This window comes from Pelmatolapia mariae, linkage group LG6 (assembly GCF_036321145.2).
Source record: "Pelmatolapia mariae isolate MD_Pm_ZW linkage group LG6, Pm_UMD_F_2, whole genome shotgun sequence".
Classification (NCBI taxonomy): domain Eukaryota; kingdom Metazoa; phylum Chordata; class Actinopteri; order Cichliformes; family Cichlidae; genus Pelmatolapia; species Pelmatolapia mariae.
The window spans coordinates 23,362,540-23,383,252 of record NC_086232.1 but is presented as its reverse complement, the minus strand read 5'-3'; the positions used below and the strand labels follow the sequence as shown (position 1 = coordinate 23,383,252).

Sequence of the window (20,713 nt, the reverse complement as noted above, 5' to 3'; positions counted from 1 at the left end):
TACTTCAAAAATAAAATATGAACACTGCACATATGTTGGCATCTAAATTAAAAACACAAACTCAGATTTTTTTAATATAAATTTTATCAAAATTTGTGCTTACCCAGAAATGTTGAGACAAAAAACATGGTCATTTATCATTTAACAATAAGGAGGCAGTGGGTGTTTTTTTTTTCAAGTGTAACAGATTGTCTCCTTTCACTGTTGTTAGAAGCATGAGAACTCTCAATTATCTGACCAAGACCTTTGAGTCACTGTGATAGATCAACACTTCAAAAATGCTTTGTGCTTTAAATCAGAAGGACTTACGCCCCTTCCTTTTTCTGCATACGTCACATAGTGCTAAGTCAAGGACAAATGCTGACTGGATAGCAATTACAAAAGCCTGAGAATTACCAAGACCTGAAATCACACAAAAACGTTACACAAACAAGTATGAAATGAGGTTAAAAATCATATTTCACTTTGACAATATGACTAAAATACTTAACACAGAAGCACTAGATGTCATGCATTAAGTACCAAAAAGGATTTTGTAGTGCAAGTATGCAATATTGTGCTATTACATACTGTTTCAGCATGAGTACATGCACATTTACAGTATGCTTGTTCTAACACAGTGGTCCCTTTTCAACATTTTAATAGCATATTTCATGACATAAGTTACAAGGTATTACTTCATAACGAAAGCGAGCACAGAAAACACGGTTTAAAAAACAATAATCAAGGGCTGCATGTGATGCTACATAAACAGAGATGCTTAGCTTACAGAATATACCATTTGAAATGAAAACCTCATAAAAATGTTAAATTAGTAAAATAAGTGCTAAAGAATAATTTCCCTTGACAAAAACAAAATACAGTTCAACATTGTCTTTTTGTCACTAAAGGTCAGATTGTGAGATACCTCACAAGATTATTAAGAATGACATTAAGTATTCATAACTGAAATATCCTTTTATGCAAGTAGCTGGCTGAAAATGAATCCTCTTGATTTAGACGTCCATTGTTTTCAGTTTATTACTTCTTTTTCTCATCGCGTCCAATTACTTTGCGTATCCAGGAGCTAAATGCGGAGACTTTGGTGTAGACACCAGGGGACTGCTGTGTCCTGCAGGCATGACCCCAGGATGTGACCCCGTAAACGACCCAACCCCCTCCTGGGCGCTCACACACCAGTGGACCTCCACTGTCTCCACGGCAACTGTCCACACGTCTTTCTGAGTGGATGCTGCCGGCACAGAGCATGCGGCTTGTGAAGGCTGTGTGAAAATGCTCCTGGCAATGGCGACGTGGAAACAGAGACAGAGGAGCCTGCTGCAGGGTCTTGGAGTATGAACGGCCTGGAAAAGGAGAGAGCAGAGAACAGCAAGTTTCAAAGGTGCGCCTGAATTTATGCTCCAAAGAAAGAGAGCAAGGTATCAACGGGCAGCAGGAGGAAAAACTGCACTTTCTTCTGCATCTTCGGCAACATCAGCATCTCATGGCTCTCAGACACAGATTCAGCATTTAACTCTGACTGACAGAAGCTGCTACACACTGTATGATGTGTGGGTTGTGAGATTGTGATGATGGATGGGTTAAATTTGGATAGATTGTGTGTGCGATCATGATTGGATTTCAAGGAACGTGAGGCAAACATACAAAAACGATGTGTTTATGACGATTATTCACAGTGAATTCTCATTTAGTGCCATCATCAAGAATTTCTGTTTATCCCACAACTTAGATACAAAACATGACCTAGAACACATGACTGCACGTGGTTAGTGCAAAACATAAATATAAAGTTTGCAAGGCTCAACATGATGTTGAGCTGTTAAATGTTTACTCCATTGAGTAATATTATCACATGGTAGCATGCTGATTTTAAACATTTAGCTCACAGTGCCAGACAGCCTTTAATCTTTGTGGTTATGAAGCAGTGTTCCACACGAGTATCACTTTTGCCAGTCAAGTTTAAATTTTTGAAACTTGACGGGCCAGTATGTAGCAGCTCCACTTGACTGACTTTCCTTCATCTCATTCCTATGAAGGGGAACTTGGAGACAAGTCAGTTTTGAGCTTTGTGGCTAAGAGTGGCTTTCTTCTTTCCACATGGTTCCCACGCTGCGTCTCTTTTTTAAAACAAACAAACACCCTTTTTACATCTGTTACAGCATACATAGCCTCCTAAAGGCCAAACAACAAGCAGCAACCTATTTTTGCATTGAAGCAAAAAGAACTGCAACCACAGCAACCCTTGGATTTCTACAATTGTGTCGCTGGGACAAACTACAGCTCAGAGCTCTGTAGTTGTGAGTGGTTTCTTTCTCTGATGCTCTCCAATGCCACATAATACTGCTAACTATCCAAGGCAGCTTAGGATGGCAGACGTGTAAAATTTGCTTGCGTGTGTGATATCAGAGGGGCACTAACAGCTGTACTGAGCACACATGTCCTCACACCCTCTGAATAGCCTGCATTGCCTCACTTAAATAAGCTAATAAAAACGCTCTTTTCCACAAACATCAATGTTCTATCACACGTACAGTCCACTACTTAGAATCCATGTGTGAAACACGCTCGGATCTTAGGGAGTGTGTGTTCTAGCTTGACCGTGTCCTGTGTTCTTTTGACTCACTGTGATTAATGACATCAGCATGCAATTTAAAGATCACTAACAGATGTGCATGTGCGCATATGGTCAGGTGTATGGACAGAGACAGAAAATGAAGTCAAACAAGTACAATTTAAAGCACTGATGACGGACTCGTCTTTACTTCATCTGGCTTTGCAGGTGACCTTTAAAAACACATTCAAATGACAATAGAATTGTTCTGCTCTTTGGAGAATCACCCTTAACTGAATACAGAAACAACCCTTTGGGTGCATTTGTTTCCCTTTATGGCCTTACTGTTGAGGGGTTTTTTTTTAACACTGAGGGGCATCTGGAGGTCTCTGTTAGTTTTTAAATACATTTTTTGACAGCAGAAGTAATTGTGACAAACTATTCAGTTAACAATTAACATGGAACTGAAAACGTGCAAATGTGAGATTCTTGTGAAATCTATGTTGGCCTTGAGAGGTGAAAAGCACTGCAAGTTAAGAAAACACCAGCAAACAGAATAAATATTTGCTTCGTTTTTGTTGTGTTAGTTAGAAATAAATAACAAAACCATAAAACAAAATGGAGAGGGAGACAATAACGTGATGGACCAGCTCCAAAAGTGGCAAGCTAACAGCAAACACATATGTACAATATGAAATGAATCATGTGATTAAAACACACATTGCTTCCATCATATCTCCCACAGATGAATCCTCCACTTTTTTGAGTGTTTCAAATTTGGTCTGAAAATCTCATCATTTGGTTTTTGTCACTTCCGCAGCTGGTCCATCATGATATCGCCTCCCCAGAAAAACCCCAGTTGTGGTTTAAGAGATTTTTTCTACTACTGTGATTTATTCAACTTCTGTTGTGTTTTGTGTGCTTTTGCAGCGTTTTTGTATTTGCTGGTGTTATTTTAAGTTGCAGTGCATTTGACCTCTCGGGATCACTACAATACTGTGGCCCCGTGGCGTTAAAGAGTTATGAATGAAGATTAATGGGTATTTTGCATAACATTGCATAATGTTTTGTGAATTCACGTTATGCACCCCAGGCTATCCACTCAACACTCAAATACACATACACACCCTCACCTGTGTCGCCCCAGCCGGTAATGTGACAGTTGCTGGCTTGTTTGAGCACTCGCTCTTTCCTCATGGGCAGGCAGGCGGGAAGGACATGACGGCTGAATGACACACACTCTCCCGGCATCTTGTCCACTGCCCCCTGTGACAAATGAACCAGGGCCAGGTCGTAATCATTGCTATGGGAGTGGTAGCTTGGATGGAGGACAATTTGATCGACACCGTACTCCTCTTCATATTCCTCAGGGACGAGGGAGTGGTAATCTCCCACTCTAACTTTATACTGCTTGGTGCTGTTTCCATACCTGCAGAGAATTGTAGATATATATGTATATATACATATGTATGTATGCATGCATGCATGTATGTATGTATATACACACAGTAGTTTTATGAGGTATGGTAGAAAGAGCTTAAAATGCATGCATGAGCTTAAAAGAAAGAGCTTAAAATGCATGCATGCACAAAGCTTACAAAGCTGTACAATCCTCTAAGTGACTGGCTCTGACTTTCAGGTTTCAGTACAAATACACAATGCTATTCTCTCAGCAGCATTCACAATACATCTGAAAAGTATGTTTAAATGTTGGGAGGAACAATCCAGCACAAAATCTTCACGCAAAAATCTCATTTATCTCATAAATGCTTGTACTAAGGTCTAAACAAACAGAGTATGACTAAAGACAAGAGTGACAGCAAATCTGTCACTCCATCCGTGCAAAGCTGTGATTATCTGACTCATAGCATGACATACCAGTGTTTTTCACACTTTCAGTTTAATTCTTTGGTATCTGGTGTCTTTGAAGTGGAAAGGGAGGGACATAGAAAGGCGCACCAGAGTGCAAAGAAACGGGTAAATGAAGAAGAGTTAAAGAAGGAGCCAAGTCTCCGTGTCTCGTTACATATGGTGCAGTCTTTCCGGAAAGATCGCCTGACCTGGGAATGCTACCGGGTCCCTGGCAGAGCAGAGACACTGCTGACGAGCCTTTTGACTACTTAAATCTTCACAAGCACACAGTCACAAATACTTTGATATCCACAAGCTCACACTGACTATTTACATTAAAAAAGTAAATGAAGTGGCACGAGCAACCAGGCTTCCTGCGCTTAAGGCAAAATCTCCGGATTATGATGGATTTTTCACATATTGCTGCTGCTGCTAAAATCTGTGTGTAATATTATTGTTGGCACACCTGCAGCTGTACAGCTACAAGAAAATAATCGGTTTATGTGTTGGCTGCAATAAGATGAGGCCATTTTTCATGAACATACTAAGGGCAGTGCAGAGAATCAAACAACATGGTCATGCTACTAAGGTTGAACAGCTGCACTTATTTCATATTTAAGCCATCTGTACTTGTAGGCAAAATCGAGCGAACATAAGTGAATACACCAAGTTGCTCATCTAATTTCTCTGACCTAAAAGGGCCGCATAGTATTACGTTGCTTGTTGCTGTGTGTAACTTTGTGCTTGTTTATGTATCGCTCTATTTTGGAGTATACTGGATGAAAGACGACACCGTGAAGTCGGAAGTCTTCACAGGTCTATGTCCTCTGGCTCGCATACAGCAAATTTCTTTTCAAAGCTGCCATAACCGAGGCAACAGCTTGAGGCATTGAAAACCGATATGTAATATCAGGCAATTAAGATGATTGACTGTAACTATTGAAGACATAAATAGCAGAACTGGGTGCCTGTGGCAACGGTGAGACCTGCAGGGCAGAACTGTTTTTTTGAATTCTGGTTTCTGTGCCCATATGTGCATTTATGGCCTGTAGGTCACACCATAAATGCACAAAGACTCGCAAAGGTTAAACAGCGAGTGCAACACAAAACAGCACAAAAGACTTTCACACCTGTGATGACTTTCACAATGAAAAGCGCCTTCAGGTGACTGCAGTTTAGACTTCATGAAATACAGATAAGCCTTAAAATTACAGTGAAAACACATCAAGAAGCTGTACTGTTCAAGGAATAGGCTAATAATGAGATGCTAATATTAGATAAACTTGGCTCTCATTCATCAGTCTTCCATGTCAGCCCCACCTCGCAAGTTAAAAAGGTGAGTTCCTTTAGGTTGTTTCTTAAGCAGCTCTGGCTGTCTGAATCAGTAAAACAGCAGCCACACAAAAACTATGAGAAATGTTCTCTTGTGGTGCAAGAACAATTAAAGCATTATATTTGAGGATAACTGTCGAAGGTTCCACAAGGCTTACAGTGCAGCTTTTGAGCAAGTATAACAGTCGTCAGTTTAATCTTACCCTGGTGATTAACTAATCACCAAGTAATCACTACTACCTAAATCTACCTCCTGTAAGTAAGTATAGTTAATTTGGAGCAGTTCCTGTGTATCGTTTCGAAGTAGCTGAAAGTAGCACTTTCACAGAGGAGAGGAGTTCTTGCATATACAGCCTCTGACAGCTAAAGTGGTCTGGGAATGGCTCAGGAAACGGCACTGGGAAAGATTTAGTGAAAGACTTCTTCCTCTCTGAAATGTGGAAACACTTGGATTTATAGTCATGGACCTTCTGGGGTCTTTACGGGGCTGCGGTTCTCCCACCAAACCCCACCACTGGAACTAAAACCCAGTAACAACCAAAATATATTATCAGTAAAATAAAGCCTGACAATCCAACATGTACTGCGTAAACATTTAATGTGGACTATTTGTTTTTCCACTGCCTTCTCTACTGTATGCGTTAGGTGATAGATTTTCGGTTTGTGGCATCATGTGGAGGCCTCTAGTCCGGATGAAGTTGAGATGAAGCAATTGCCTTTCTTCCTGCCACCTGCACCACAACCACAGCCAAACCAGCACTGAGTAATGCTCAAAGGTTCAGTTCTCAGCCTTCATCAGTCTTGTGCATGCGCACACATTGTCGAGCTGCTTTGGGGTGAATTCAAATATCCTACTTTATGCAAAACACCTTTAAGACTTAGCAAAATATATGTGTAAGCACAATCCACATTTCCACTTCAAAAGTCTAATATGTGCGATATGAAAAAAGTCACTGTATTTGTGTAATAGCGGATGTGTGTTTTTGACCTTTTGAAGCAGTGTGCCGAAGTGAGGACCCAACAGGTGTCAATGAGAGTTGCTCCACAAACCAACCTCCCATCTACTCGAGATCCTCGCAAACGGATAGCAGCCTGCCATGGCCAGCCACCCCTACAAAGAAAACAGCCAAAGAAATTTAAATTGTATCTTTACGCACTTTCTTACTAGCAGCTCGTGACAGAAACATCAAATAAACACATACTTTGTATAACCTAAAGGTAAAATTGTATTTTTACAAAAACAAAGAGCTATTGGCTGAAAACGTGGCACATCTTGGCATGGTGTGTGCTCTTAAACAAATTAAGAATACTGGACAAGTGCAGGACGTTCACCATTAATGAAGCGTGGGATCATCTCGATAGAGTATAGAACCAAAAGGCAGCCGACATCCAAAAAAGAGAGGTGGATTTCCCATTTTCTTAGTTAAATAAAATGAAATAAGGGGTGGCTCAATACTGTTTCACAGTGCTGTGTATGGACCTGCTTTGTTTTAAAACATGCGTCCCCACACAGTGTATCTTGATGTTTGTCTGCACACACAGTTTTCTTTGCCTATAGCCCTCAGATCAGCTGTTTTCTATCTAAGGTTTGCTTGAAAATGTGGCCATTATTCTTTATTCTATATCCCTGACAGGATTTTTCCATGCTGGTATTAATCCCTGCTCTCCCTGCCAACTTACCTCAGAGAGTTTTCTCCTCCTATGATTCGCCGCTGGCGAGTGTGTATGAGCCGCAGACCGCAAATTGAGTCCACAGGATCTGACAGAGACAAAAGAGGGACCAGTGGTTGTGTATATTTGAGAGTCTGTGGGAGGGTGATGATTGCTAAACCATACATCTCAGCTCCAGTGTTGGTTTTATTAAATGTTTAGTCTGGTCAAAAGCATAATTCTTCTTTTCCTACTATAATATGAACCTGAATTCAATTAATAAATAAATAATGTGATTCCTTTCACCGTTTGTGTCTATGTGATGTCCAAAACTACATGCAAAACGAGACAAAATCCAGTCCTGCACTGGTTATGTGAGAAATGGTAGCATCAGAACATGTGCAGGTAATGGAGAGCATTGTGTGCGTCTGCCCTGACATGTCACTGACAGGATGAAGCAATAATACTGTAAAACTCTCCATTTTACCATCTGGATACACACAGTCATCGAAGTCCCACACTTTCTGCTTAAACTCTTTACGCTGGTCCTTTCTTCAGCCATTTATATCTTTTGAGTTTTCTGGTGTGTATAACATTTTGGAAGTGTTTGCTAAACACAGTATAGTTTCCAGATGAATAATAGAAGCTCTATTTATTTTCAGAGTTATAAAGTGAAAAGCAGGTCCTGACTAACTGACTGACCTTTCACCACTTTGTAGTTGGGCTGCGGAGCTCCGTAGTCGCATATGACCCCAGCGTCCTCGCTGTGGCGGCAGTTGTGTGTTCCTGGAACCTCTTTGATACAATCAGCTAAAGAAAGCTCTTCACCAGTGCACTTCACATTGTCCACGTGGATGGGCCCCGTCCCTTCACCGAAGTATGCCATCACGCGGGCCTTTGCCACGCCACTTGAGAGGACAGACGTATACGCATTTCACAACATCGCTTTCTCAATTATAGAAAACAAACACAAGAACAGGCAGAACTGTCCAAAAAGTAACACATTCTGAGAAACACATGTTCTTTATGATCAGAGGAAAAAAAAAGATCTGTGGCACAAATTAAGTAAAAAAGTAAGTCTTAGTAAAAATATTTAGATAACGTGGGAGATCTGATGGTAGTTCCGAAGAAGAGTTAGTGCCCACCATCAGTGGATCTGACAGATATAAAGTTATATTATAGCCACAGCAATTTAAAATATATTGATGTAAAATAAAAGAATTATACTAAATATGGAACTGCACTGGAGCTCTGCACTGTGTTTTCTGCACTTTGTTTTTGCACAAGCAGCAACAATGGAAAACTCTGACAATGACCTTCTGTTGGTATTTGAAATGGAGCAAAGTCTGTTGTGTAACATTCTAAGGAAATTTTGAATGTGCGGCGCATGCAGACCAGACTTCTTTTGTTTATCTTTCAGCTGTAACAAGTCAGACGAACTGACTGACACGAGTGACGAGGCTTTTTTCAAAATTCCATTTACAAATGTCTATATATAAGAGTTGAACATTATTTGTTGTTACATAGACCTGTTTAGGTGTGTAAGTGAAGGCGGTGACAACAAATAGGTTTAGATGTTAACATCTGACATTCTCAGAATGTGACGCAAACCAGGTCAACAAAGGATAGCAAAACTTTGCACCATTATCTCACCCCTGACTTAAATTAGCAAAAAACTAACACACACTGGCCTGTAGGATGAACTTGTGTAGGTACAGGCTGTATCTGTGAATTTAATTAAGACTGATAGATAACAGAAAGAGAGGGTCTTATGTTGCATCCCTGGGGTCTGTTGGGTGACAGGTCTCATTATCCACTGGGAACCTTGTGTCTCTTACTTACTCATCTAATGTTGTATCTGTGTGTTCAATAGCTCCCTAGACAACACTTGTATGTAGAAAGTGACCCTCCGAGTTGCTTGGAGCTGCGCCTAAAGACTGACATCATGCTGCCTTGGTGTGTCTCCGAGGCAACCCGCGGTTAACGTACAATAACAGTTAAAAAAAAGAGCTACTTTGGCTATAAACCACTCAAGTTGGAAAGGGGGGCCAAGTGTTTTCTCAGGCATCATATTTCATGCACTTCCATTAATATTTCTTGCATTCAGCTGCATTGTAAATGTACCCATTAGCTAAAGAACATTTTTTTCTCAGTTTATTTTATTGGAAGTGAAGCTCTTGATATTAAGACAATCTTTGTTAGCATGTACTCTGCAAAGATAAGCAGAGTTGTTGACAAGAGCCATGCCTCTGCCACAAGACTTCCGCATTTGCGCATGACATAGCTGTGGAAAAAACCATTCATACATCCATCTTTTCTGCTTATCCAATTCAGAATCATTGGAGTTTGGAGCCTATCCCAGCTGCCATAGAGTGGGAGGCAGGGTAATCTGTATAGTTGTATACAGATTACCCTGTATACAACAGGGTAATCTGTATACAGGTTACCCTGTTATACACATATTTTTATCACATATGATAAAAATATGTGTATATTTTTATCACCACCAGAGCAACCTGCAACCCTTGCAGACCATTCACCACATCCCGTATGAGACAGAATGATAATTCCAACATGGCTTTACATGCCTTTAGCACACTTCCACTAACTCTCTAACATTTATGCATTCCAGATGTGGCTTTCATCTGCAAACAGATGTGTCACAGAAAACTTGGTGACTGAGGTATGAATATCTTTTGCTGAGGAGTGATGAGAAAGGAAATAAGACAGTTTGTTATAGTAAAGTTTTCCCTTGTCATCTCATTGTCATTGTTCTTGAAAACAAAAAGGCGTCTCAGAAGAAAATGAAAAGGAGGCCTCTAGACAAGCTGTTCAGTGCCAGGAAACATATCCGATACTTCAAACGTGACTTTTGCATCATTAGCCTGTGTGTTAAATCTAATGTTTATTTTTGTAAAGGTAACAGAAAGGTCACCATGAAAAGCTCATACCAAAACATCTTAACAACTACAATCAAAGAAAGAAAATTAATAAATAATGAAACGCAGTCATTTTTTATGATTTATAATCCACTGTAGCTTTTTTTTTTAAAAAACTGTAAATAAACTCGAGCATTTCAGACGTGTGATGAAGAGTGAAGTGGCAACATGGAAGCAGATAAGGATTGTGAGATGAAGAAATGAGTGACGGGGGAGGGGGTGATGGATTTTGCAAACCAAGTAGATTCAGTCTGGATTCACTTGAGTGTAATGTACGAGGAGATCACATTGCAATTCTACAACTTCCAGCTAAGCTTTTCTCAAACACTTCACAGTACCTCTATTTCAAAATGCTGATCCTGTCCAAAAGTGCTTGCACTTTTTTCTTTTTAACCAGTTTTATTATTTTCTGACATACTGTCAATCAAAGGATTAGTTGGGACATAATGAGCTACTGAATCAATGCCATGTGTGTGTGAAATTAGCCAATTCCAGGTTTTCCCATATGCATAAACTTACATACCTATATCCCAACTGCCTGCACACCACCTCAGCATCATGATCAGTCCATCCATCATCACAGACAGTCCCCCACTGACCGGACAGATAGAGCTCGACACGCCCTTCCCTAGGGCTCTCTCCTCCCACTAGTCTCACTGGTACACCTGAAGAACACATACACACACAACAGTTTAGGCTGACAATGCATAAAGATCACATGCTGGCTCAGTTGATTGAAGATGTCTAAAACCCAGAGTCTTGAAATGTTCAAAGAAGCACACATTCCTCTAACAAACCTGATCTGTCTAGTGAATAGAAGCATGTGTGTACATGTCCTCTGCAAGCTGGAACACCTGTCTATTTTCTTGCACAAAAACACAGTCTGTGTGTGTGTGTGTCAGTGAAAGATTATTTATCTTTATTGGCTCTCATCTCATTTTTTCACACGCACACACTTTCTTTCTTTCTTTCTTTCTTTCTTTCTTTCTTTCTTTCTTTCTTTCTTTCTTTCTTTCTTTCTTTCTTTCTTTCAAGTGTTCACTCACACTGTTAATCAAATCAGTATAAGCTCTGCATTGATCTAATAGTTGTGAACATACAGATGCCCAAAAATGCACACACAAACGCACACACTCACACCAAACACATTTAAGTGTATACTAATGTCTTTCCCATCTGTAGACATTTTCAGGATCAGTTTACATTCTGTCTAAGTTTCAGCTAAATCAGATTTTTTTTTGTTTTGCCACTGAATCAACATACCTAGATCGAAAGAAGAAAGATTTTCTCATGGAATTTTCTTTCTTTGCTTCTTTCTTTGTTTCTTTAAGAGATCATTTCAGAGATATCATTTTTTTTGTGTTTCGTAGTCTAAACATTCCTAAGCAGGGAACCTCGGTATAAAATGATTCTGGCTCTATTACATTAAATGAAATACCAAAATTTTCTTAATGACTGTGCTTTTGGGACATAGGAAATTTAGAAGGGTGAGATTTAGGGGAGGGAGAGTTAATTGTGGGAATGTTTACATCTTAGTTGGCGTTGGCAATCAAGGAAATGCTTGTCCATCCTTAGAAACACAAACAGTTCTTCCTGTCTTAACACACACACACACACACACACACACACAAACACACACAGAATTGTGTTTAATCAACTAGTGAACATTACCTATATAATTTTCTTGAGATTTACCCCAGTCATAATCATAACCTGTATCAAGTGCCAACATTAACATAAAAGGCTTTAGTGTAGATTTTAATGATTTACATCAGTGAGTTTTGTTCAGGAGGGAAGGTCTTTTCAATGTGACTATGTGGAGTCATATTTATATCCCCTCAGCATGAGTAATAAAAGTAAAGATATGCACACACACTACATTACTGCTCTGACACGGCCTTAATGTGATGATCTATCACAACAGAGAGTTAAAGTGAAAGGCTGAGTGCCTAGTTTATCCTGCCTGCCTGGTTACTTTTTTCCCTTTTCCAAAAACAACACAGCCTGATCTGTCTTCGGCATGCCGAGGGATGAAGTAGGGTTTTGCTCACACTTGTAAACACTCAAACACAAACATGTAATCAGACGCGCATACAAATGCTCCACAGTAATAACAGAATTCTTGAGTTGCATGTTTGTAGGGTAAGAGCGTCCCTCAGGCTATTGCCAAACAATGTAAGCCATCTAAACCCACCAAATTAAGCAGCTATTTCATTTTGTATGCGCTCTCTCTACACAAACTTCAAACCTGCCCTCACTCAGGATGTAAAAAACACACAGTGTTTTCTGTGTCATGGGCTAGACTTATTAGACTTGTGCATGTGACATTTGCAGAATGATCTGAAACCTGAGCCATCTGAGCCATACAGAGATGTATGAAACTTTACCCTCCAGCATCTCTTACCCTTGCAGAACTTTATTGCTGTCTGAAAGCTATAGACATAGATCTTGTGTTATGCGATAGGTCGGCCATACTAGTGCACTGGTGCCTGGCAGATGTGATTGTACCATCAGGACTTATAGGTAAAGGGTCTGTAGTGGAGTCATTTGATCATGATGACTTTACCATGATGCCAAGTTATTAAGGCTGGAAAAACCAACTGACAGCTGTGCTTACTGGAGTTAGCATGGCTTATATCATCCTCTCCCTGTGTCTCTTGGAAAAGGTTGGCTTTGTTTTTCTACACACGATGAGCTTTAATTGCCTGCAGGTTGTGGCAGACATGTCAGAAACAGATTTCAGATCAGTTTGCCCTTCCATTATCTGTTTTTATGAAAGGAAAGGCAAATTACAAAGACGTTTTAATCATTTGCCTAAACCCACCAAATTAAACAGCCATTTCTCCCTGATTATAAAGTAGGCCTACAAGTGGAAAGCCAGGATGCAAGAGTCCTTTATAATTTGTATTTTTGCTACTAAGAGTAATAAGTTTGTGTATTTATTAGTCTCCCTTGTTACATTTGCTTGTTAGCCCGCTATTCCTAATAGGATCTATCAGAATATCTCAGGCAGAATTCAACTTCTTTGGGCTCAGGAGGTCAGTAGTAGACTGTAGCTAACCTCACATGGGCAATAAAAGTGATTAAAAGTCACATTAACATTAACTCTGCATGCCAGAATCTTATTAAAATATTTAGATGATTTGGGATATCTGATGGTAGTTCTGATGAAGAGTTAGTGTCCACCATTAGTGGGCCTGGCAGATATAAAGTTATATTGTTGTAACAACAATTTAAAATATATTTATGTAAAATGAAAGAGTTATACTAAATATGGAACTGCACTGGAGTTCTGATCTGTGTTTTCTGCACTTTGTTTTTGAGTAAGCAGCAACAATGGAAAACTGACAATGACCTTCTGCTCAGTATTTGAAATGGAGCAATGTCTGTTGTGTAACATTCTAAGGAAATTTTGAATGCATGGTGCATTCCCAACAGACCAGATTTATTATCTTTGATGTTGATCTTTTAGCTGTAATAGGTCCGAATACCTGACTGAGACACGAGTGACAAAGCTGTTATAAATAGAAGTTGAACATTATGGTCTGCTTTATTTGTTGTTACATAGACCAGTTTAGGTGTGTAAGTGTAGATGGTGTTAACCTTCAAGTTAATGTTAACCTTCATGCATGCAGTAATAAAAAGAAAACTGATCTCGGAGATTCTGCTTATGAATGGAAACTAAATTCATTTCTTGGAAAGTACAACAGTTTGATTGACTCCTGGGGCATCCCATATATGCAATGAGGTGATCTCTACTGGGCCAAGGCCAACCAAACATGAGAGGGGGAAAAACAAAATCAACTGATCAGCAACACTGAAAGTCTTAATATGGACTAAAATCAGTAAAACTGGAGAGCATTAAAATATCATTAAGAGTATTTAAAAATACACTTCTTTCTTATGATGAACTACAAGCCCTGAATGATATTTCTGAAAAAACAGTATGAATGTAAATGTCTGCATAACAACCACTTTTCCTAAAACATTGTCCAGAAAGATTTAGAGATTATGAATGCCTGCACACCCAATATTTCCTATGTCGTTATAATAATTCAGCCTAAAGCTTCACCTAGCACTATGCTTCAAAAAAACTGTGCCATATATATAGTCACATACAAGTTGCAGTATAATAGTAAACATAACCACATACAAAACCATGCATCTCTCCCATATATATAACCTAATGTACTCTCTTACTAGTTGGAAGACCCTCTCCATTCTGATCAGGGCTGCATGCAACGTTAACATCTTCCTGGTGTGTACAGTCGTGTCGCAGCCACTCCCTCCTGTTGCACAGCAATAAGCTAGGTTCTTTCCCCGTGCAGCTCACATCATCCAACAGAATAGGACCTAACCCCACCCCGAAGCATGGAACTGGAGTGTCTGGCCCTCCAGGAAAGAGAGTCTCTCCCAACCTGCACATGCAGACACACATCCGCAATCAAACAAACATGTTTAAGTTATTTATGAGCAATGATTTGGAATAAATACAAAGGTGTGTGAACGGGTGGGAAATACTTCAAATTACCTGTAGCCAAGCTGTCGGCACACCACTTGCGTGTTTGAGTTTGTCCAGCCATCGTCACACACCGTTCCCCACTGACCACGGTAGAAGATTTCTAGACGTCCCTCGTGGCTGCCGGCACCCCCAACCAACCTAATAGTACCATCTGGAGAGAGAGTGAGAGAGTGATTGGGGATAAACGGGTTCAGAGAAAGAGAAATCTCCTTTTTAATGTGAATAAGTTCCTTCTAGATTTCTTTCAAAAATCGCATATTTTACTTTTATCGTTTTTTTAAGTTTTGCAGGAAATAACAGAGCACAGCACAGCTATCAACTGCACTGTAAACGTTCAGAGTGTAATTACTGATGTTGTAATGAACAAAAAAGCTCTGGTCAATCCTGTCTGAGCCATATGCACCAAGATGTAAGTTACCAAAGGTCAGCCTAAGGATTTATTGGTAAGAATTTAAAGTATCATGTCACATTTGACCTTTGACCACTCCTTCAAGGTCAAAAGACTGACTAGATATGAAAGTCAAAGAGTTAATAATGCTATATAGTGCTATTTAAAACTGTTTCTTACTGCCGCTGTAATGACAAAATATACACATATAGCGAATGATATAGCAAGATTATAAAAATCACATTATTTTATTATGACTTTCTTATGTAAATGACAGTAACGGGTTATAATTCTTTAAATACATAACAATTGGAATACATATACAATGGATCTGAATAAGTTTCTTTTTTTAGGGAGGGGGGGTAACAAAAATCAAAATTATGTCAAGGATATTAAAATGGGTTTCCACAGGGCACTAAAACAGGCCAATGTTTTTTGCTACAGGCCTCTTCTACTCCCGTAAAAGTAAATACAATCCAGAGGCTGAGCTGCCTTGGCGAAGGTTTGCGCTCTCAGAGTGCTTCTTGTTGTTAATGTTATCAGTTACACCTGTGCTTGATAAGTCAAAAATGTGGGAAGAGAGAGCAACAAACGCAAAAAGCAAAATCTTTCAGGGTTATGGGAACTTCCTGATGTTTCCGGTATAAGGTGAGAAGCTTTGATTTCTATATATATAAACATGCCTGTGTGTATCCCACTTTGATGTCTTTGCTCCTAACAATGATTATTTGGTGACCTACCTGTAAGAGGATTGCAGGAGACCCCTGCATCCTCAGAGTGCAGACAGTTGTGTTCTCCCCATGCACTTTTTGGACATTGCTCCAGAGTGAGCTCATTGCCTGTGCAACGCACCTCGTCCAACCACACGCGGCCCGAACCCTTGCCAAAATGTGCCTGGCCCCATGCCCTTGCAACGCCACTACAAAGAAAAGGAAAGATGCAGAATTCTAAGACATTTGGGCTCTAGTAATACTAATGCAAAACACATGTGCTCATTGGACATGATGTACAAAATGCAGCGCATACAATACCGTATCCTTTTCTCCTTTCATTTAGAGGATTTACAGAGTGAGCACATTATATGTCATGTTTAATATCTGGAAACTGCTTGTCACGAACATCCCTGCAAACATAAACATTGCGATGTATTTGTTCCCTGTATAGCACTGCTAAATATGCATATCTCTGTGGTGCTAGAATTCTAGCAGGAACAATGAGCCTGATTCACTGTCTGACCCCCAGATGTTCTTTACTGCTTGCTCCTCTCTCTGTGTGTCTGAATAGAAAGAATACTTGTCATACTTTTGGAGACAGAGGGAGAGAAAGACGGCAGGATACCCACACGAACTCATCTCCAGCTGCCTTCTGTATCTTTCTGCCACACATTTTTTTCTCACTTCTGTCACACCGGCAGTGTATTTCCTTTATGCTAATTTGAATATGAACATTTGTATCACTGTGTGTGTGTGTGTGTGTGTGTGTGTGTGTGTGTGTGTGTGTGTGTGTGTGTGTGTCAATATGACTTAACCTCAGCCCCAGCTGTCGACACACCACCTCTGCGTCACTGTCATCCCATTGGTCATCGCATATGGAACCCCACTCCCCAGCATGGAGGACCTCAACCCTGCCCTCTGACTTTGACCGGCCTCCCACCAGCCTTATGGGAAGGGACACACCTGCTGAAGTGTGAGCAAGCATAAACACGCAGTCTGCTGCTTTTTTGTTAAGTATATATTAATTGAAATTTGTAGTTTGTAAGATCATTTGATTTCTTTCATTATATTCTCACAAACCTCCCATGGCAGACCTATAATTACCTGGCTGCTGGTTGCAGGTAACAGCTGCAACCAGAGAACACTCCTCTCCGTTCCAGGTAGCCTTGGGACACTGGAGCAGGTCTGGCTCTTTGCCTTGGCAATGGACTGCTGTCCAGTGGAGCTTGGCTGTGCCTGGACGGAACAGAGGAATTGCTCGAGCGCGACCTGAAAATCTGGAAGAACATTAAAAGGGAAACATGTTAGTTATAGTAATTTGAAAAGCTTTTTTATACTCCAGCTGACACTGACCCATCCATCCCTCCATCCATTTTCTTAATTACTTATCCTTGTTATGGTCACGAGTTGACTGGAGACTATCCCGACTCACACTTGGCCAGAAGCAGTCCATAACAGGGCTACTACACTCTCACATCCTCTCTATGGCCAATTTAGAAGGAGTCATTAACGTAACATGTCTTTTGAGTGTTAAAGGAAACCAGATAACCTGGAAGTAGGTACAGGGAAAACATGCAAGCTCCACACAGCACCATCATGCCACCTGACACTGATCCAAATCTCATTTAATAACAAGAGTTACAAATTACAAGCAGGCAGCTTTATTAACCTGCTAGCAGTAAGCTTGAGCTGTCTGCACATGCATAATCTGTTGCTCTGGGCCAATGCCAGCAGTAGTCCTTACACCCAACAGCTTTCAATAATTAAGCATGTGAAAGTCATCACCAAGCACTCCAAATGACATATGCCTGACATTTGCCCTTTTTCCTTTCTGCTGTGGACTTTCATTGACTCCTGTGTGAGTACAAACACACACGCAGGCAAGTGTTCGTATCAGAACGTGTGCCAGCGCTGGTGTTAGTGACAACATGTGCAATACGTCAAAGAGTTTCTCTGTTGTCCAGGGAGAGCAGGACACTTTCTCAACTGACTATGGACTGTGCTGTTATATACAATCTGACTACAGGCTCCCTTGAGAAGCATGACAACATCTCATAATCAAGTCCACGAGACGCAGTAAGAGGCACATGTGCAAAACAGAAACAGAGAGCGGACGAGTATGCGAGAAACAACGTAAATGGCACGGCACTCGAGGTATTTAAGTGCCTCTGGGGAATAGAGGGCTGGAATGTAAGAGTCAAACAAGAAGCGTCGAGCAGAAAAGAGGAGCGTGCCTGAATGAAGCTTGTAAGCAGTTTTGAATTTAACGGCAGATGGTGACAGAACCTGCACCTGTGTCTAAAGACGTATGTGAGAGGGAGGGATAAAACAAATACTGCACATTTAAGCATATGTGTACGCATTTGTGCTCTCTCACCCCTTGCCCAGCTGTCTGCAGAGCACTGTAGCATCTTCGTCTCCCCAGTCGTTGCTACAAATGGACCCCCACCTTCCCCCAAGGTACACTTCCACCCTGCCATCTAGCTTGGAGCGGCCACCTTGCAGACGGACAGAGCCTGAGATGGAAAGACGGTTGGAGAAAAGTAGATGTAAAACTGTATGCAATTTCCAAAAGAATCCTTTTGGGGAACACTGAGTTTAAAGTGGGGGGGAAAAAAGCTAAAACTGGCACAAAGTCAGGAGAGAAAAAGAGACACTATGTGAGCTCTAAAACACACATAGATCACCGGCTTAGAAGCAAGCCACTGAAGCCATTTCGTCAGATGGCTTCAGTGGTGTTCTCATGTGTGTTTCACCACATCAGACACAAAAAATAAGACAGTAATGTCAAAAAGTGAAATATTAAAGAATGCAAAAGATATGTCTGATTGTTTTTTTAAATGTCACACCTTTTGATATTATCTATCTGCACAGCCATTTCTTTCAAAAATGGAGAGACGTGTTCTTCCTGTGCTGCCCCACAATGCAATTCACGATCTAAATATTTATAACCCATAAGATGAATATGATATAAGAAGAATAAGATAAATATAAGATGATTACAAAATGTGTTTTTTCCCATTTGTTATTTGCAGGTATAGTCGTTCAGTGTGTGAGCATGCATCAGGGTAACCTGATTGCTTTACATTGTAAAGTAAAAAGTTTACAGCGAATGCCTGGGTGCACATCCATGCCAACACACACTCACACAATTGCATGCCCCTAAATATTCAAAGGTGCCTGAGCACCCTGTGGCTGTCTTCCTTGTGCAATAGTAAACACACTGAATCTGGACACCTGACTTACCGGCATGTAATTGTTAAAGCGTTCAATAACTGACACCACAGCTGTAATGTAATACAGCTGCATATGGATTTTTAAAAAGAAAAAGCTGAAAACACAAATATTTTCATATGAACAATTACATTCACACCCTGGTAAACCAAAGGTATGATAACCTTTAATGATTCCATGGGTGGATGCTCTATGACTCAGCTGCACAGTACTGTAAAAACACATGTATCTACAGCTTCTCAGCCCATATAAAAATGTACATTCCATTCATATTGGCCTTTTATCTGCTGTAGCATGTCTTGAATCCTGCTCATCTGGGGATTTCACCTTCTTCTAGGTGTAATATTTGTAGCCACGTTCTACAATTTCGAGGCTGTTAATGCCTATAAAACACAATAAAGCTGCTGCTACTAGGCCTGCGTGTTTACCTTGTTTACAGTCGCAGTACCCCCAGTCTACTCTGCCTCTGTGGTTCCTAAAAAAGCACCAGGGTCGGATTCGGCCGTCCGAGTTGCGACAGTGGTTGTGCTCGCCTATGCCTTTTCCCGGGTACCGTTCGTCGAAGCCGGAGACTTCGGTCCAGTTCATACACCGGGTGCCGGACTCGGTGACGTCTATCGCTCCCCGGTAGAAGCCGTCTTTCCCACGGCTCCCGGCACAGTCGGTGAACGGCAGGATGAATGAAGGGACGCTGCTGGCATAACAGCGAGCGCTGATCGCAGCCAAAAGAGCGGCTTTTAAAACAAAAAATGGCACGTTCATGTTAGGGCTATGACGGATCCTATCATCAGCTAAGGGTTTCCACGCGTCCAGTCAGCCTCTCGCCCAGCCGTGGGACGAGAGTGAGAACGCTGCGGATCGATGAAACCCCTTTTTCTTTTTTGCATAGGCAAGGCAGTCCTCCAACGAAAATTCAATAACATAGGCTACATGATGGAAGTAATTTTCCTCAGATGACTGCTTTGACCAACTGCAGTGTACCTATATTTTCAAATGGGAATGTTTTTTTTTAGATCTTTTTTTTGGCATTGTGTTATATGTTTCAGTACCCTTTACTACTCATTATTCATTCGACCAAGTAGTTTAGAAATATTCTATAAAATACAATCTAAAACTCCTCCTGACGCACAGCATTCAAATGCTCTCAAATATTAGGGCATTTGCTCCAATAACGTAAAACATGAAAATGCATGGTATTTAAATTTGTGCTTTTACTTAAAATTACTTTTTAAAAAAATATTTATTTATGGAATTTAGACCGTGGTGTTGTTATTTTTATTGCTCGAATTATAAGTATCCAGTCGTTTGGAGCCGATTTGTAAGGACTTAATTTGAGGTGCGTTCTTGCAGTTGAGCTATCTGAAACACTTGCTTTTATCATTTTGCACAATCTTCTCCTTTAAAAAATGAATATGCTCCATTGTCTTTCACTGCGTGTCTATCGCAACTTGAATCCTTTGTGACTGCAAGAGTTTAAAAACACGAGTTAAAAGATTGTGCTTGAAAGATAATAAATGCTAAGAATGACTTAGT

At 40.5% G+C, this 20,713-nt stretch overlaps 1 protein-coding gene across 2 annotated transcripts; it reads right to left on the bottom strand.

Annotated features, from left to right (window-relative positions):
- Window positions 1-103: 103 nt before the first annotated feature.
- Window positions 104-20,070, bottom strand: prss12 (serine protease 12). Of its 2 annotated transcripts, none has more exons than XM_063475289.1 (13): window positions 19,609-20,070; window positions 18,324-18,462; window positions 17,051-17,223; window positions 16,762-16,909; window positions 15,974-16,152; window positions 14,855-14,996; window positions 14,524-14,741; window positions 10,847-10,988; window positions 8,087-8,292; window positions 7,415-7,493; window positions 6,723-6,845; window positions 3,685-3,980; window positions 104-1,343 (listed from the first exon to the last, which is right to left on the bottom strand). In XM_063475289.1, exons 1-13 carry the CDS (start codon window positions 19,940-19,942, stop codon window positions 1,021-1,023), a joined length of 2,502 nt encoding a protein of 833 aa, XP_063331359.1. In that variant the 5' UTR covers window positions 19,943-20,070; the 3' UTR covers window positions 104-1,020. The 2 variants fall into 2 exon arrangements, with proteins under 2 accessions (XP_063331359.1, XP_063331357.1); XM_063475287.1 differs by having other exon boundaries at window positions 16,762-16,912; window positions 19,609-20,069.
- Between the last annotated feature and the right edge of the window lie 643 nt (window positions 20,071-20,713).

Bases quoted from the DNA above. Each gene is read 5' to 3' on its own strand.
- prss12 (XM_063475287.1), bottom strand. From the start codon at position 19,942: ATGAACGTGCCATTTTTTGTTTTAAAAGCCGCTCTTTTGGCTGCGATC. The intron at 18,463-19,608 runs GTAAACACGCAG...TTTCCATCTCAG, and splicing joins GTACTGCGACTGTAAACAAG to GCTCTGTCCGTCTGCAAGGT. The intron at 10,989-14,523 runs GTAAGAGAGTAC...TGTGTTCTTCAG, and splicing joins TGGAGAGGGTCTTCCAACTA to GTGTACCAGTGAGACTAGTG.